Source organism: Formica exsecta, unplaced genomic scaffold, assembly GCF_003651465.1.
Source record: "Formica exsecta isolate Colony F162 unplaced genomic scaffold, ASM365146v1 scaffold423, whole genome shotgun sequence".
Taxonomy (NCBI): Eukaryota; Metazoa; Arthropoda; class Insecta; order Hymenoptera; family Formicidae; genus Formica; species Formica exsecta.
This window is the reverse complement of record NW_021851472.1, coordinates 601,995-620,371: the sequence shown is the minus strand read 5'-3', so window position 1 is coordinate 620,371 and position 18,377 is coordinate 601,995. Positions and strand designations below refer to the sequence as shown.

The 18,377-nt window shown below is 28.2% G+C and overlaps 5 protein-coding genes across 6 annotated transcripts in view; 4 read left to right on the top strand and 1 right to left on the bottom strand.

Moving 5' to 3' along the window:
* Nucleotides 1–538, bottom strand: part of LOC115240318 — a 6,145-nt gene extending 5,607 nt beyond the window's left edge. The window contains exon 1 of the mRNA XM_029815389.1: nt 249–538. Coding sequence (XP_029671249.1) covers nt 249–333 — 85 coding nt within the window. The 5' untranslated portion in view covers nt 334–538. The remainder of the gene's footprint in view (nt 1–248) is intronic.
* Nucleotides 539–1,550: 1,012 nt separating this feature from the next.
* On the top strand, nt 1,551–7,171 carry LOC115240309. Its single transcript, XM_029815381.1, has 8 exons — nt 1,551–1,851; nt 2,273–2,527; nt 2,634–3,084; nt 3,171–3,298; nt 3,623–3,764; nt 5,103–5,219; nt 5,381–5,684; nt 5,799–7,171. The coding sequence occupies exons 1-8, from the start codon at nt 1,700–1,702 to the stop codon at nt 5,972–5,974; spliced, it is 1,725 nt and encodes a 574-aa protein (XP_029671241.1). The 5' UTR covers nt 1,551–1,699; the 3' UTR covers nt 5,975–7,171.
* A 555-nt stretch (nt 7,172–7,726) lies between these two features.
* LOC115240310 lies at nt 7,727–12,293 on the top strand. The gene is made up of 8 exons (XM_029815382.1): nt 7,727–8,160; nt 8,551–8,814; nt 8,937–9,384; nt 9,466–9,587; nt 9,909–10,056; nt 11,029–11,145; nt 11,306–11,615; nt 11,724–12,293. The coding sequence occupies exons 1-8, from the start codon at nt 8,009–8,011 to the stop codon at nt 11,882–11,884; spliced, it is 1,722 nt and encodes a 573-aa protein (XP_029671242.1). The 5' UTR covers nt 7,727–8,008; the 3' UTR covers nt 11,885–12,293.
* A 323-nt stretch (nt 12,294–12,616) lies between these two features.
* On the top strand, nt 12,617–16,350 carry LOC115240311 (F-box only protein 21-like). Its single transcript, XM_029815383.1, has 8 exons — nt 12,617–13,296; nt 13,716–13,970; nt 14,078–14,534; nt 14,608–14,729; nt 15,094–15,196; nt 15,458–15,586; nt 15,732–16,047; nt 16,162–16,350. The coding sequence occupies exons 1-8, from the start codon at nt 13,145–13,147 to the stop codon at nt 16,320–16,322; spliced, it is 1,695 nt and encodes a 564-aa protein (XP_029671243.1). The 5' UTR covers nt 12,617–13,144; the 3' UTR covers nt 16,323–16,350.
* Nucleotides 16,351–16,783: 433 nt separating this feature from the next.
* On the top strand, nt 16,784–18,267 carry LOC115240322 (39S ribosomal protein L12, mitochondrial). Of its 2 annotated transcripts, XM_029815393.1 has the most exons (5): nt 16,784–16,973; nt 17,231–17,483; nt 17,629–17,634; nt 17,747–17,878; nt 17,957–18,267. In XM_029815393.1, exons 1-5 carry the CDS (start codon nt 16,909–16,911, stop codon nt 18,071–18,073), a joined length of 573 nt encoding a protein of 190 aa, XP_029671253.1. In that variant the 5' UTR covers nt 16,784–16,908; the 3' UTR covers nt 18,074–18,267. The 2 variants fall into 2 exon arrangements, with proteins under 2 accessions (XP_029671253.1, XP_029671254.1); XM_029815394.1 differs by lacking the exon at nt 17,629–17,634.
* Nucleotides 18,268–18,377: the final 110 nt, after the last annotated feature.

Genomic DNA, 18,377 nt, shown 5'->3' with positions numbered 1-18,377 from the left:
CTTTCCTTTTGAAAATCCGAGAGGGATATATTTCGTTCTGAAAAAATCCAAGGAATAAATCAAAATGTGCAATGCAATTCTCTATTGCGCTTATGTCAGAAGAGCTAATATTATTATATTAATTTCTTTATTTACATACGCGTTTCGGTGCTAGATATTTATTATTTTTAAAAATTTACCCACAAATATTTAAAGTAAAATATTTAAAAGTAAAAAATTAAGAAATTTGAATTTAGCTCAACAGATACTTGGATATAGTTTATTTTCTGTCACGGTTAGATCAAAGAGGAGCATCAGAATCCAAATAGCCGAGTAAGTTGACAATCTCGGCATAACACGATTCGTTGATGATGCTGATAAGCAGGATGAGATCGATATCCGCAGCTTATTGTCATGAGCGTTATTAAATTTGTTTATAAGGCGCGTTGAGTGTGATACTTACAATGACATAAGATGCTATAACGTGGAAAGACATTAAACCCCCCCTCCCCTTTTTCTCATAATTCGATTTATTTTACTAATAGGAAGATGAAGTAACATAGTTCACTCGATGCCATAAATGCCACATGAAATTGCATCAATTTTACTTAATTGTTATTCCGGAGAAAATAGTGACGCTGTGAAGCAATTGACAAAATAATTTCAGAATTTATTTTATTAAATTACATTTTTATTAAATTAATACACATTTTCTTTGAGAATCCATTCTTAATATAATAATATTTTATCATAATTAAGAAGGCATACCCGTTTGAATCTTCGAAAAATTACATTTTCTAGATTTGTTTTCAGCGCAACGATTTGATAAAAAAAATTATTTTTTTTTTACAATATTAATATAATATTATTAAGTACTTAAATAAAAATTTTCAGCTTAAAGAAAATATTTTTCTAAAATTTATGCGGATATTTGCAGATTTATATTTTCATGCATGGTGTGCATGAAAACTCGGGCAACGTTCGATAGATTGACTTTAAATTTTACATGCAAGTTCCTAATAAGATTCCGCATCTGCTAACGAAGCCTTTTTTAATCCGATTCTCCATGCTTTTTGTTATAAACAAAAGAAATGGACATTTTCTCGAAAAAAAAAAAACGAAACTTTTTTTCAACGCGCCGTCATTTTTTTATTTTTTAAAATTTGGGAAACCCTGGAATAGCAGATAGCTATTAATATGTTCAATAAAAAAAAACTTGTGTTTTTGATTTCGGATAAGATCTACGAACGTTTTCATGCACACCGTGCAGCCGTTTAAAATTTGGAGGAGCTCTGCAAATATTCTCAAAACTATAAAAAAAAAAAATGTTTTTTGAAGCTGAAAATTTTTATTGAAGTAGTTAATAATATTGTATTAATAATGTGAAAAAATTAAGAATTTTTATCAAGTCATTGCGCTGCAAAAAAATCTAGAAAATGTACTTATGTATTATTGTACTATTGTTATTAAAATAATCAGTTTGTATCAAATTTAGAATTTTTAAAAATCGATCTGGAAGATCGATTCGAAATCGAACATTCCTATATCGATAAGTAAACCTACTCGGCTACTTGGATCGAATAAATACTACAGTATTTCTTCGTGCGCTCGCATAGCATGATCAAAAATAGTTATATAAAACCAGGCGATACGTTTGTTACGATTATCTTGTGAAATTTTGTACTTTGTTTTATCACGACGTTTCATCATTATTATCACGATGACTACAATAATGTCTTTGTCTAATGAAGTGATTAATATTATTCTGGAGTATATAAGCATCAAGGACATCGAGAACTTTAGTTCTACGTGCAAGAAATTTAGACAAACAACATGGAGCAATAAAATGTGGATGAAAAAGCTCTATCAGAAGTATAATTTTTTTGTTTGTTTTTCGCATGATCTTTTACAAGATGTTTGATCAAAAACCTAACAAAATATGAAATTATAGAGATTTTACATTTCTATTTTATTATTGTAATTCAAGCATTGATAATATAATTTTTCCTTAAGATTGAAAATATAAAAAGTTACATGATCGCCTAAATTGAAATAAAAGTGCAAAATTTATAATTTTATATTTCCAATTTTAGCCAAGTTCTTGAAAAAACATTCCATTTAAAAACCTTATGCGCAAAATGACTTCTTACAATTAGATATATACAATGAAATTTTGCATTTTTTATAAAATTTTCCTTATGAGAAATTATGCATTTCAAAATTTATCCTTTATACAGTGACGTTTGGTATAATTTTCAACAAATATATAACATAACTTCTCTTTGAATTGTAGTTGGCCTTCTACAAAAATTTTTTTTGATAATTTGACGAGCAGAAATCTTGCAAGATTAGATTTTAAAGAAGAAGTAAAAGCAATCGCATCATCTGTAAACAAAATGTGGGGTTTGATATCTCAGATGCCCAAGGATAATTTAAGCGATACTGACAAGAAAGTATCGGTTTTACAATTACTTAAGAAAACCATGAATGATATGATTTATCATGTTATTGTAGAAGAGCTTAACAGAATAATTTTGCAAAACCCATGGTATTCAACTCAATAAACTAAATTGATATTTATATGTGATACAATATTATAAATTAATGTATTTAAATAATTGATGTATTAAATAATTAATATTTATATTTGTCAGGACATCTGATTGCGATTTAACGAGAAGATATTACAGCTGCCATATTTTTCGACAACTGAAATACTATCATACCAAGCACAAATTTCTACAATTTTATAAAAGTAAAAACAGAAATCAACAAGTTTTGGAAGAGATAGTTAGTCTTCTAGTGCAATGGTTCGATGTTGACAGTGATATCTCTTACACACAAATCGTAAAACCATCATTGGATTATATTGCACTAAAGGTGTTGCAAGATCTTAGCGTAGCATATCCTTCGCATCCTATATTTACGATATCTAGTGTACTCTTTAATTATTGGAACAACCATAATGTCTTTCTCACCTATTGGGAGAAAGACGAAATATTGGCGATTTTGACTATACTTGAAAGAGTTATATTCTCTTCATCGAATTTCCATATATTAAATGAAATATGGTTAAAATCACATGGAAATGTGCCTGAAATTGTTGTAAGTTATTATAATAAATTATTATGTTTCATTATTTTTTGAACTGACAACTATGCTCATTGTTTCCATTGTTATTTATGGTATAGATTTCAGAAGGCACCCAATGTATATTTTTCTTAACAATATATCAAAGTGTATTGCGAAAACTCGGCGTACACTCTATTGTAGTTACAGAAAACATACTTCAAGTTTTGTTGAAAATGGCAGTACAAGAGTAAGCATAACTTTAACTTTGGAAAGAGACAGAAAAATATCTCATTTTTCTGGTTTTTATTTTTATCACATACGCGTGCGCATTTTTCATTTTTGGCATACCATATTTTACAATAATTTACATAATTTATATATTTGTCTCCTAGATTTTTGATTTTATTCTTAGTTTGTGTAATTTGCGAAAATATGATATTTATTAAAGATATATAAAATATAATATTCTTAAACATAATATCCTGCTTCTTTTTCAATAATTATCATTGATTACGCGTACGTGTGTTTGTATGTTGCCTGTATGCACATCTATTTTCTTCATGTTTTTCAGTGTTGACGAACGTCCAATGTATTTTTGTGTGGAATTGATAGATGGTCGATTGTTCGTGGACACCAAAATCAAGGGTGGTAATTTTGACAAAAATAAGGTTGATTCTTTATTATTTACGACGCAACGATGTAACGCGTTAAAGGTAAATAGTTTTGAAATTAGTAATAACACGAAAATATGTTTTATTGTTAGACAAAAGTTGCTTGTATATAGATGGGGGACATCTGACAACATAATCAGTTATATCATAGTTTAACATTATTATCAAGATCATTTCAAAGTCAATCCAATCTTTTTTAATAAAATAGTATACTTTTGTTATTAGCATAATCAAAAACTTTACAAGACAATTTCAACAGCCCTAAAATAATATATCATTTAATATTTAATTAATATCGTGGAGTTAGAGAGACACCAAAGCGCGAATACGCAGTGGCAATCCTGTTAACTTGGCATTTTAGAAACAACACGAAGAAAAACAACGAATTTTCTTGATCACTCTTTATTACAGATATTCAAATTGGGCACATTTAGACATGACCGTTGAGCAATGGCCGCGTTCAGCAGAAAAAGCGCTCAGTTATCGTCTTGTCTTTGTATTCGATTGCTACTAATTGTAAGCGGTTTTCTCTGCTGAACGCGGCCATTGTCTTATCAACACTCGACGTTGATTTGTTGGTTCTAGAAGTAAGAGCCAATCACGTTCGATTGCTATTCAACGGTTGTGTCTCCTAAACGCACCCATTAGGCTACGTTCGGAAACATCACCCACGTGCACAGAAGTGTCGTTCTATCTTTGTTATGTACCAAAAGTTAAACAAAGATAGAACGACACTCGTGTGCATACGGGTGATATTTCCGAACGCAGCCTAAATGTTCAAATATTTTACAAATCTTTCACAAAGATTGGATCCTACTCTTGACAACATTTATTTTCAACAAATAGTAGAATGTACTGAAACGACGAAAAGCTTGTACACATGAAGAAAGGGAGTAAATGTCAGTATTTATAAGTTAACATACAGATAATATGATGCAAACTCACGCTAATTTAATGGGATTTGCGCTGCCATTGTGTATTTGCACTTTGGACTCTCTAATTTTACGATATTAATTAAATGATACATTATTAGAGTTGTTGAAATTGTTTTAAAAAGTTCTTGATGTTGACAACAAAAATATACCACCTAACCTAACCTAACCTAACCTAACCCTCACCTAACCTAACCTAATCTGTAGTATATAACCTCTATTAATTTTAGCACTTGTTAATATAACCAGCAATCAATTACAGTGATCTCGATAAAAAAAATATATTAAACTTAATATAAATTACTCTTTATAAACAATGAGAAAAATAATGAACAGTTTCTCACATTTCCTTATCTATAATTAGAACATTATAAATCTATTTCTTAAGATAATAAATATATATGGATTTTTTATTGGAATTTTTTAAATAAAATATCTATTTTTTCAGATAGTACCATTATTAATTGACTTTTTGAAAATTGAATTATATTTAACGGAAGAAGAACAATTAATGCTGCAAGAGATAATGGATAGAGATGAGGACGAGCTCACAGACTTAGTAATGGTAGCTTATTCTACTATGTCTATTGCATACTAATATATGTATATCAAGAATGAACATTAATTACATAATTATTTGCAAATTAAATCCATACAAAAATCAATTTAAAAGTCACATGAAAATAGAGGCGTTACTTAAATTCTAATGTTACATCCTTGTTTCAGTGGAAATCTAACATGAATATAAACATGAACGAACCAGAAAGAAGATCGGCAGAACTAAAATTTATTATTGGAACAATCGTAAGCTATACATACGATGGTAGAACTCATTTTGGGGTTATAGTTGGTTGGCACAATTATTTCAATCTCAATTCAATATCTGGCATTGAGTTTGATATGTTACCGTATAATTATTCAAATATATCATGCGAAAATGTTGAAAATTGTACAAATCGTAGGTGTTTGATGCATAAACCATACTACATAATTTTCTCGAACAATAACAAATACTGTTATGTAAAACAAGGTATATTATCATTTGGAATGGCGATATTATCACATATAAAATATCTCTAGTAAATCTCTTTCATTTGTAGCACAGTAAACGTGTAAAATATATTAAATTTTCTCTTTATTTCAGAGAATGTATCCATATGTTCTTCAGCAAGACGGATCTATCATGACGAGATAGGACGATATTTTTCTAGATATGAATATACTTATTATGTACCGAATGAAATGCTAGCAAAGGATTATCCATATGACATTGCTATAATTAACTATTTCATGCATCATGAATTGGTTATGTTACCTTAAAAGGTTTAGGATATATACACGATTCAAACATTTTTATACAGAAATTACAAATATTATAATATGATAAGAATATTCTACATAGAAATATTTATATTGCTTTTATATATAAATACTCTTTATTTTTCTTATTTTAATTCAACTTTTCTTATTTTCTCCTATTTGGACGTGTGTATTAAGATAGATGAAGATTAATTTAACTTTAATGTGTGTTTATTATATAAAAATAAGGTCACATCTCTTGTCTTCTTTTAATAATATCTATTCGTAAACAAACTGACCTCAGCTATGCTGTATATAGTTATTTAAATGTATCTACATAAAATGAGTAATATAAATATTTTGGCATTGAAGTATATGTGTTGTATATGTGTTTATATTTATCAGTATATAATAGTACTTTTTCGCATTGCCAAAGATATTTTTTTTTAAATTGGCATTTACTTATGACAGCCCTCAGATAGATTTTTTACTTGAAAGCTGACAGATCCCAAAAACTCTAAAAATTCCATATCCGGCAGCCAATCGGTATATACATAATGATGCATAAATGTATATGTATATATGTATGCATGTACGCAAAAGAATGCATGTTCTATTCATTGTAATCAGTTTGCAATGCTGATCTCCAGAGTGAGTTGAATAGTTAAAAGCGTTATATCGACGTAATTTCGTTTGATTTATTTCATGAATATTCGATTGTACGACTTATCGGCACTATCGCGTTTGGCGTTATTTTGTAGCATTTTTATTGTGCACCTAATTTGAAAGAGACGCAGCATAGCATCAAAATATAAATTATACATTATAGTGAGGCGCATTTTGCTTAAATTGACGATATTTAGGAATGTGCCATGCATGAAAATATCTTAGTAAAACGCGAATTACATATGTTGCTCACAATACACTTAAATTCACGTGTTATGCCTAAATTGATGAGATAAAAATATTACATGGATGGAAATCAATTTTATTACATCACTTGTTTTTCAAGAATTACACAAACGAACGTGAGAAAGAAAGCTCCACAAGAAACTTTATAAATATTGTACGATATCAGATTTTATAAGATGAGTACAGAAATGTGCAAAGTGTTGATGAATCGGAGAGTCTTGCGTTTGATTAAAAAAGAAAAAAAAGAAAGTTGTATAGAGACTCAAATTTCTGCTCGAAAAATATATGTTAGTTATGAAGCGTTCATTAATATTTCGTGATATTATCTTCCTACTTTTTCTCATTATGATTCGATTCTTTTTACTAATAGAAAGATGAAGTGATAAAGTGACAAGGTTCACTCGATGTCATAAAAATGCCACATGAAATCACATCAATTTTATTTAATTGTTATTCTGGAAAAAATGATGACACCGTGAAGCTATTGACAAAATAATATTCACAATTTATTTTATTAAATTACATTTTTATTAAATTAATACACATTTTTTTGAAGAATCCATTATTAATAATTTTTTATCATAATTATAACTATATAATAATAAATCATTGCCACTTCGTCACAATTTCAAAAATTTCATTACCCCGCATACATCCTTTCTTATATAGCATTAATGTTATTTGCTAAGAAATGTTCTTATATATATCTATCCCTGTAATCGATAAATTATCGTAGCTTACTATAACTCGAATTATCGATACAAAAAAAAAAAAAATTCTTTTTTATTTCTATCGGTCATGCAAGCTACAAATGTTATTACCGAACCGATAGTTTCCAGTATACATGTTCAGAATTGCGAGTTATCGAAGAATCGGGAAACTCTTTTTATTAAAATAATCGATTTGTATCAAAATCAGAATTTGTAAAAATCGATCTGGACGATCGATTCGGAATCAAATATTCCTATCGACAAGTAAACCTACTCGGCTATTTGGATCGAATAAATGCTACAGTATTTCTTCGTGTGCTCACATAGCATGATAAAAAATAGTTATATAAAACCAAGAGATACGTTTGTTACGATTATATAGTGAAATTTTGTATTTTGTTTTATCACGACGTTTCATATCATTATTATCACGATGGTTACAATAATGTCATTGTCTAACGAAGTGATTAATATTATTCTGGAGAATGTCAGCATCAAGGACATCGAGAACTTTAGTTCTACGTGCAAGAAATTTAGACAAACATCATGGGGCAATAAATTTTGGATGAAAAAGCTCTATCAGAAGTATAATTTTTTTGTTTGTTTTTCGCATGATCTTTTACAAGATGTTTGATCAAAAACCTAACAAAATATGAAATTATAGAGATTTTACATTTCAATTTTATTAATTTAATTCAAGCATTGATAATATAACTTTTCCTTAAAATCGAAAATATAAAAAGTTACATGATCGCCTGAATTAAAATAAAAGTGCAAAATTTATAAGTTCATATTTCCAAATTTAGCCAAGTTCTTGAAAAAACATTTCGTTTAAAAACCGTATGCACAAAATGAAAACTTCTTACATATATATAATGATATCTTGCATTTTTTGCAAAATTTACCCCTTATGCAGTGACATTGTTTCGTATAATTTTCAAAAAATATGTAACATAACTTTTCTTTGAATTGTAGTTGGCCTTCTATAAGAAAATTTTATGATAGGATGCCGAGCGAAAATCTTGAAAAATTAGATTTTAAAGAAGAAGTAAAAGCAGTCGCAAAATATACAAAAGAAATTTGGAGTTCGATATCTCAGATATCCATGGATAATTTAGGCGATTTACTTATTATTGACAAGAAAAAATTGATTTTAAACTTCCTTTACAGAAACCGGCAGCCTAAGAATTTTTATATTGTTATAGATGAGCTTAGAAGAATAATTTTGCAAAGTCCATGGTATACAACTCAATAAACTAAACTGATATTTAGATGTGATACAATATTATAAATTAATACAATTAAATAATTAATGTACAATATAAATGATGTATTAAATTATTAATATATTAATTTGTCAGGATATCTGGTTGCGATTTGACGCAGAGATATTATAGCTGTCATATTCTTCGACAAATAAAGTATTATCATACCAAGCACAAATTGCTAAAATTTAGAAATAGAAACCAATTTCATAAAGTTTTGGAAAAGATGGTTACTCTTCTGGTGCTATGGTTCAATATTGACAATGATATCTCTTACACACACGTCGTAAAACCGTCATTGGATTATGTTGCAGAAAATGTGTTGCAAATTCTTAGAGAAGAATATCCTTCGCATCCTATATTTACGATATTTAGTGTATTTCAAAATTATTGGAAAAGCCATAATGTCTTTTACACTTATTGGGACTACAAAGAAATATTGGCGATTTTGATTATACTCGAAAGAATTGTATTCTCTCCAACGAATTTCCACAAATTAAATCAAATATGGAGAAAATCAAATGGAAATGTGTCTGAAATTGTTGTAAGTTATTATAATAAATTATTATGTTCCATTATTCTATGAACTGACAGTTATACTCATTATTTTCATTGTTATTTATAGGTTTCAGAAGGCACCCAATGTATATTTTTCCTAACAATATATCACAGTGTAATGCGAAGACTCGGCATACACTCCACTATAGCTACAAGCAATATACTTCAAATTTTTCTGAAATCCACAGAGTAAGCATAACTTTAACTTTGGAGAGAGAAAGAAAGAACTATTCGATCTTTCTGGTTTTTATTCTCATCACATACGCGTGAGCATTTTTCATTTTTAGCATATCATAATTTGCAAGAGGTTACATAATTTATATATTTGTCTTCTAGATCTCTGATTTTATCCTATTCTTAGTTTTTGTAATTTGCGCAAATATGATATTCAGAAAATATAATATTCTTAAGCACAATATCCGCTGTTTCTTTTTCAATAATTATCATTGATTACGCGTATGTGTGTTTGTATGTTGCCTGTATGTACATATTTTTTTTTTATGTTTTCAGTGTTACAAAACGTCCAGAATATTTTTGTGTGGAATGGAGAAATGGTCAATTCTACGTGGAGAACACTATCCGAGGGGGTGATTATGACAGAAATATGTTAGTTGATCATATATTATTAACAAAAAATAATCACTATAGTGTGTTAAAGGTGAATAGTATTGAAACTATTAATAACATAAAAATATGTTTTAGACAAAAGTTGCTCGTATGGATGAAAGACATCTGATGATGTAATCAGTTATGTAGTTTAACTTTATTTTCAAGGTCATTTCAAAATCAACTCAATTTTTTAAAATAAAATAATATACTTTTTGTTGTCAGCATCATCAAGAACTTTTCAAGACAATTTCAACAATCCTAAATAACGTATCATTTAATTAATATCGTGGAGTTAGAGAGAGAGACCAAAGCGCAAATATGCAGTGGCAGTCCTGTTAACTTGGCATTTTAGAAACAACAAAAAGAAAAACAATAAACTCTCTTGATTACTTTTTAATATAAATATTCAAATTGATGACCGTTAATGTTCAAATATTTTACAAGTCTTTCATGAAGATTGGATATTATTCATTTGACAGTTTTTATTTTCATTATTAGTTTATTTTGATTTTATTTTCAACAAATAGCAGAATATACTGAAACGATGAAAAGCTTGTACATGAAGAAATGGAGTGAATGTCAGTATTTATATAAGTTAACGCACAGGTAATACGATGCAAACTCGCGCTAATTCAACGAGGTTCGTGCTGCCACTGTGTATTTGCGCATTGGTCTCTCTCTAATTTTACGATATTAATTAAATAATACATTATTTAAAATTGTTGAAACTGTTTTAAAAAGTTCTTGATGATGTTGACAACAAAAGTATACCATTCTGTATACGACTTCTATTAATTTAGCAGTAGTTAATATAACCAACAATTAATTATAGTGATCTTGATAAAAAAATATATTAAACTAATATAAATTACTCTTTATAAACAATGAGAAAAAATAACAAACAGTTTCTCACATTTTCTTATCTATAATTAGAATATTATAAGTCTATTTCTATTTCTTAAGATAATGAATATATAGATTTTTTATTGGAATTTTTGAAATAAAATATTTGTTTTTTTAGGTAGTACCATTATTAATTGACTTTTTGAAACTTGAGTCAAACTTAAAGAAAAAAGAACAGGTAATGCTGCAGCAGATAATGGAAAGGGAAGAGGAAGAGATCACAGACTTAGTAATGGTAACTTACTCTACTATGTCTATTGCATACTAATATATGTATATCAAGAATGAACATTAATTACATAATTATTTGCAAATTAAATCGATACAAAAATCAATTTAAAAGTCACATCAAAATAGAGCGTTACTTAAATTCTAATGTTACATCCTTCTTCCAGTGGGAATCTAACGTGAATATAAAAAAGAGCCAACCAGAAAAAAGATCGGCAAGACTAAAATTTATTATTGGAATGGTCGTAAACCATGCATATAATAACTATAGTAGGATTCATTTTGGGGTTATAGTTGGTTGGCACAATTATTTCAATCTCGATTCAGTATCTGGCATTGAATTTAATATCTTACCGGATAATTATTCAAATATATCATGCGGAAATGTTGTAAATTGTACAGATTATATGTGTTTGATGCATAAACCATACTACATAATTTTATGTAACAATAACGAATACTGTTATGTACCACAAGGTATATTTTATCATTTGAAAAAGCTATAATATCGCATATAAAGTATCTCTAGTAAATCTCTCTCATTTGTAGCACAGTAAAATATATTATATTTTCTCTTTATTTCAGAAAGTATATCGATGTGTTCTTCAACAAAATGGATCCATCATGACGAAATAGGACGATATTTTTCTAAATACAAATATACTTATTATGTACCAAATAAAATGTTAGCAAGGGATTATCCATATGACGCCGCTATAATTAATGAAATAATGCGTAATCAATAGTTTATGTTACAAAAGATTTAGGATATATACACGAATACTTCAAACATTTTTATACAGAAATTACAAATATTATAATATGATAAGAATATTCTACATAGAAATGTTTATATTGCTTTTATATACAAATACTCTTTTTATTTTTCTTATTTTAATTCAACTTTTCTTATTTTCTCCTATTTGGACGTGTATATTAAGATAGATAAAAATTAATTTAATTTTAATGTTTATTATATAAAATAAGGTCACATTTCTCATCTTCTTTTAATAACATTGACTCGTAAATAGGAAACTTTATAAATATTGTACGATATCAGATTTTATAAGACAAGTACAGAAATGTGCAAAGTGTTGATGAATTGGAGAGTCTTGCATTTGATTGAAAAATAAAGAAAAAAAAGTTTTATAAAGACTCAAATATTTACACGAGAAACATATGTTACGAAGTGTTCATTAATGTTTTATGATATTACCCTTCTTTTTCTCATTATAATTCAATTTTTTTTTACTAATAGGAAAATGACGTGATGAAGTGACATGATTCCCTCGATGTCATAAATGCCACATGAAATTACATCAATTTTACTTAATTTTTATTTTGGGGAGAATGGTGATACCGTGAAACAGTTGACAAAATAATATTCAGAATTTATTTTATTAAATTACATTTTTATTAAATTAATACACATTTTCTTCGAAAATCTATGTTTAATAATATTTTATCATAATTAGAATTAAAATCATCGTCATTTCGCCACAATTTAAAAAATTTTATTGCCCCGCATATCTTTCTTACAGTCAATCAACGTTATTCGCTAATATTCTTACCTCATGCCTATAATCAATAAAAGTATCGTAGCTTACGATAACTCTCGATACGAATCGTATATAGAAAACAGAATCCACGTTATTTTTGTCGGTCGTGCAAGCTACAAACATTGTTACCGAACCGACAGTTTCAAGTATACGTGTTCAGAATTGCGAGTTATCAAAGATCGGAAAACGATTTTTTATTAAAATAATCGGTTTGTATCAAAATCAAAATTTTTAGAACTCGATCTGGAAGATCGATTTGAAATCGAACATTTCTATATCGATAAATAAATCTACTCGGATATTTGGATCGAATAAATACTACAGTATTTCTTCGTGCGTTCACATAGCGTGATCAGAAATAGTTATATAAAATCAAGAGATATGTCTGTTATGATTAACTCGTGAAATATTGTATTTTGTTTTATCACGACGATCATTATTATCACAATGGCTACAATAATGTCATTGTCTAACGAAGTGATTATTGTTATTCTGAAGAACGTCAGCATCAAGGACATCAAGAACTTTACTTCTACGTGCAAGAAATTTAGACAAATATCATGGGACAATAAACTTTGGATGAAAAAGCTCTATCAGAAGTATATTAGTTTTTTATTTATTTTTCGTAAATTCTTTTACGGATGTTTTATCAAGAACCTAAAATATGAAATTATAGAGATTTTATATTTCTATTTTATTAATTTAATTCAAGAACTAATAATATAACTTTTCTTTAAGATCGAAAATATAAAAAGTTACATGATTGTCCGAATTGAAATGAAAGTGCAAAATCTATAACTTTGTATTTCTAATTTTAGCCAAGTTGTTGAAAAAGTATTCCATTTAAATACCTGATATACAAAGCGAAAATTTGTTAGATGTTAACAATGAAATTTTACGCTTTTTGCAACATTTTCCCGATGAAAAATTGTGCATCTGAAAATTTACCTCTTATGCAATGATGTTGATTGGTGTAATTTTCAAAAAATATATAACAAAATTTTTCTTTGTATTATAGCTGGCCTTCTACAAGGAAAATTTATGATAGCATGACGAGCGATGATCTTTTTAAATTAGATTTTAAAGAACAAGTAAAAGAAGCTGTAAAACATAGGAAAGAAATGTTGGATTTGATAGCTCAGATATCCAAGATTAATTTAGACAACACTTACAAGAAGAATATAATTTCAAACTTCCTTTGCACAACCGTGCATTCTATAAATAATTATATTGCTATAGATGAGCTTAGAAGAATAATTTCGCAAAGTCCATGGTATTAGAATTCAATAAACTAAACTGATATTTATATGAGATACAATATTATAAATTAATATATTTAAATAATTAATGTATTAAATAATTAATATGTTAATTTGTCAGGATATCTGGTTGCGATTTGACGCACAGATATTATAGCTGCCATATTCTTCGACTAGTGAAGTATTATCATATCAGGCACAAATTGCTACAATTTAGATGTAAATTGAAAAGACAACAAATTTTGGAACAGATGGTTACTCTTCTGATACAATGGTTCAATGTTAAGACTGATCTCTCTGATGATATCTCTTACTCGCACATAAAAGCGTCGTTGGATCATATCGCAGAAAAGGTGTTGCAAGCTCTTAAAGAACAACATCCCTCGCATCCTATATTTATGATGTGTGATACTTTTTATGATTATTGTAAAAACAATAACGTCTCTCCCACATATTGGAACCACGAAGAAACATTGAAGATTTTGATTGTACTCGAAAAAATTGTATTCTCTCCATCGTATTTCCACAAATTAGATCAATTATGGATAAAATTACATAAAAATGAGTCTGAAATTGTTGTAAGCTATTATGTTCCATTATTCTATGAATTGACAATTATACTCATTGTTTTCATCGTTATTTATGGTACAGGTTTCACGAGGCTTGCAAAGTATATTTTTCTTAACAATATATCAAGGTGTAATGCGAAGATTGGGCATATATTCCATTGTAATTACAGAAAATATGCTTCAAATTTTTTTGAAACCGACAGAGTAAGCATAACTTTAACTTTGAAGAGAGAGAGAGAGAGAGAGAGAGAGAGAGAGAACTATTTCGATCTTTTTGGTTTTTATTCTTATCACATATGCGTGCGCATTTTTCATTTTTAGCATATCATAATTTATAATAATTTGTTACATAATTTATATATATATTTGTTTCCTAGATTTCTAATTTTATTCTATTCTTAGTTTGTGTAATTTGCGAAGATATTACATTTAGAGAATATAATATCCTTAAGCATAATGCGTTGCTCCTTTTTCAGTAATTATCATTGATTACGCATACATCTGTGTACATGTATATGTGTGTGTGTGTGTGTTGCCTGTATTATATATATTTTTTTAATATCCTCAGTATTACAAAACGTCCAGAGTATATTGGTATACAACTGAAAAACGACCAATTCTGCTTAGAGAACGTTATCAAGAGGGATAATCGTGACAGAAATCATTTACTGGTTGGTTGGCAATTATTTATATATAACTTTTATTAATTTTAACAGTAGTTAGTATAATCAGCAATCAATTATAGAGACCTTGGTAAAAAACTATGTTCAACTAATATAAATTACTCTTTATAAACGATGAGAAAGAAATAACAAACAGTTTTTCACATTTCTTTGTCTATAATCAGAACATTATAAGTCAATTTTTTTAAATAATATGGATACATGGATTATTTATTGAACTTTTTAAGATAAAATATCTATTTTTTTCAGATAAAACCAACATTAATTGAATATTTGAAAATACGAGAAAAAAACTTAAACATACAGGACGAAGGGCAATTATTAATACTATGGCATATAATGGAAGGAAAACATGCAGATGTCACAGACTTAATGAATGTAACTTATACTCTACTATGTCTATTGCATACTATAATATAAAAAATGAAAATTGATTATATAATTATCTGCAACTTAAATCGATACAAATATCAATTTAAAAGAGAGGCATTAATTAAATTTTAATGTTACATCTTTCTTCCAGTGGGAATCTAACGTGAATATAAGAAAACGCGAACCACAAAAAAGATCGGCAGAATTAAAATTTGTAATTGGGACGATTGTAACCCATAAATATAAAAACAAAAATAAAACCTCCACTCATCATGGAGTTATAGTTGGTTGGCACCATTACTTCAATTTCGATTCAATATTTGGCATTTTTAAGACCTTACCGAATAATTACTCAAAAATATTAACATGTAAAAATATTGAGAATTGTACAGATCCTAAGTGTTTGGTGCATAAACCATACTACATAATTTTCTGTGACAATAACGTATATTGTTATGAACGACAAGGTATATTATTATTTGTAAAGGCTATAATATATCGTATATAAAATATCTCTAATAAATCTTTCTCATTTGTAGCATAGTATGCGTGTAAAATATTACATTTTTTCTTTATTTCAGAAAAGATATCGATATGTTCTTCAACAAAATGGATCCATCATGACGAGATAGGTCGATATTTTTCTAAATATGAACGTACTTATTATGTACCGAATGAAATGCTAGCAAGGGATTATCCATATGACGTCGCTATAATTAACAAAATGATGCGTAATCAATAGATTATGTTACATTAAAAGGTTTAGGATACATATAATCTTTTCAGTTTTTTTATTTTAATTCAATTTTTCTTATTTTCTCCTATTTGTATGTATTAAGATAGATAAAGATTAATTTAATTTTAATGTTTATTATATAAAATAAGGTCATATATCTCTCGTCTTCTTTTAATAACATCGACTCGTAAACACACATACAAAAAATACATAATATAAATATCTTGACATCGAAATATTATATGTATTGTGTATGTTGTGTTATATTATTTATATGTATTTATATTTATTAGTATATAATTGTACTTTTTCATATCAAGAAAGATATTTTTTTTTAATTAGCATTTACTTATGACAGCCCCTAGATAGATTTTTTATTTGGGATCTGATAGACCCCAGAAACTCTAGAAGTTCCCTATCCAGTAACCAATCCGGACATCCAAGAGATAAGAAGGATACATAAATCTGTATGACAGTCTACATTCTATAGTACTTATTATTCTATGGTTGAATTTGGGTGAATCGTTTATTGTCCGGACAATCGACCGGATTTCTGTTCGTTATCACATACGTGTTGGCAACTATATTCGAGATGATTAACACTTTCCGTCTGATATATCGGCAAAACCCTCATCAATTTCGTCAATTTCACAAATGGTGAGATTGAGATGTCTCGAATTTATATATATATTATCGTGTAAAAATGCATGGTTACATAACCTTATTTGTCGGTTATTTTAACTCGGGAAAGAATATATATTTATACATAATTTTATTTGGTAAAGACTAAAAATAATTTGATTCAATAAAATTATAAGAAAAGTCTAGTAGTAAATATATTAGGTAACTTTCTCGAGTTGGAAGCATTCCTAAAAAAAAAATGATTATTTCAATGATATATTTGTTGCGTTTAGCATGATTCGACGAGCGGAATCGAGTTCTGCGGCAACAACGGAAATGGCAACATCGCCACCACAACCAGCACCACCACCTCCATCACGTGCCGACAAAGTGGTGAACCCGAAAATCGACAAAATAGCTAACGACATAAGCGCTCTCAATCTGGTAGAAGTAGCGCAGCTTAGTGATCTGTTAAAGAGACGATTAAATCTGCCAGATGCACCTATCATGCCTATGGGAGGATTTGCTGTCGCGCCTCAGGTTGAGGTAACTTTTACATTACTGTAATGTTATATATATGTATATGTATATATAAACATGCATTATACAAGTTTCAATTTATGGAACGTAACTCTTTTTTGCAAAAGTTTTTACTATATTTAATTAAATTTGGATTGCTGCTGTGCTTCAGGCTGAGGTAATATTATTATGTTTAATTAAATTAGAAAATAATGGAAAATAGAATTAAGTTCTTGATCAATTTTTATAGAGTTGTTGAAGAGAATTATTTTTTATTTTTTCCTACTTAGGAAGAAGAAGAGCAAACAAAAAAACAAGTACAAACATCATTTACTGTTAAATTAACAGGATTTGATGATAAACAGAAAGTTGCCCTAATAAAGGAAATAAAGAGCCTACTACCCGACACAAATCTTGTTCAGGTATTAAATTATCGACTTTTTAAATATCAAATATAGTATTATTGAAAATTAATTGAGTTTTATGTTGTACAAAAATAGGCGAAAAAGTTTGTCGAAAGTGCACCTACGATAGTGAAGGCGGATCTAGCAAAAGATGAAGCAGAGAAGTTGAAAGACTCTCTGACAAAGGTCGGTGCTAAAATCGAGATCATATAAATCATATGTGTGATTACATATATTGTTATGTATATCTGTAATATTATACAGTAAAAATTTATCACTATATAGCGATGCTTTCTACTACTCCTATATTGCAGAAAACTGTGTAACATTCCAGTTTTGTTATTACACATTTGTAAGATTCTAACATTCATAAAATTAAATCATTTCAATATATATAAGTATCTTTATGTGTAATATATTTTTTTGCAAAAATCGAATTATCTCTCAGTCATGCAATATAATATCTTTCTTCTTTCGATTAATGAATAATATTTCTAAAGGACTTATAATCCAAAAA

Excerpts from the sequence above, each read along its gene's own strand:
- LOC115240322 (XM_029815393.1), top strand. The coding sequence starts at position 16,909 with ATGATTAACACTTTCCGTCTGATATATCGGCAAAACCCTCATCAATTT. Across the intron at positions 16,974-17,230 it reads TTTCGTCAATTTCACAAATG|CATGATTCGACGAGCGGAAT; the intron begins GTGAGATTGAGA and ends TGTTGCGTTTAG. Across the intron at positions 17,879-17,956 it reads CCGACACAAATCTTGTTCAG|GCGAAAAAGTTTGTCGAAAG; the intron begins GTATTAAATTAT and ends GTACAAAAATAG.
- LOC115240309 (XM_029815381.1), top strand. The coding sequence starts at position 1,700 with ATGACTACAATAATGTCTTTGTCTAATGAAGTGATTAATATTATTCTG. Across the intron at positions 3,085-3,170 it reads GAAATGTGCCTGAAATTGTT|ATTTCAGAAGGCACCCAATG; the intron begins GTAAGTTATTAT and ends TTTATGGTATAG. Across the intron at positions 3,765-5,102 it reads AACGATGTAACGCGTTAAAG|ATAGTACCATTATTAATTGA; the intron begins GTAAATAGTTTT and ends CTATTTTTTCAG.
- LOC115240310 (XM_029815382.1), top strand. The coding sequence starts at position 8,009 with ATGGTTACAATAATGTCATTGTCTAACGAAGTGATTAATATTATTCTG. Across the intron at positions 10,057-11,028 it reads ATCACTATAGTGTGTTAAAG|GTAGTACCATTATTAATTGA; the intron begins GTGAATAGTATT and ends TTGTTTTTTTAG. Across the intron at positions 11,616-11,723 it reads ATACTGTTATGTACCACAAG|AAAGTATATCGATGTGTTCT; the intron begins GTATATTTTATC and ends TCTTTATTTCAG.
- LOC115240311 (XM_029815383.1), top strand. The coding sequence starts at position 13,145 with ATGGCTACAATAATGTCATTGTCTAACGAAGTGATTATTGTTATTCTG. Across the intron at positions 15,587-15,731 it reads ATGTCACAGACTTAATGAAT|TGGGAATCTAACGTGAATAT; the intron begins GTAACTTATACT and ends TCTTTCTTCCAG. Across the intron at positions 16,048-16,161 it reads ATATTGTTATGAACGACAAG|AAAAGATATCGATATGTTCT; the intron begins GTATATTATTAT and ends TCTTTATTTCAG.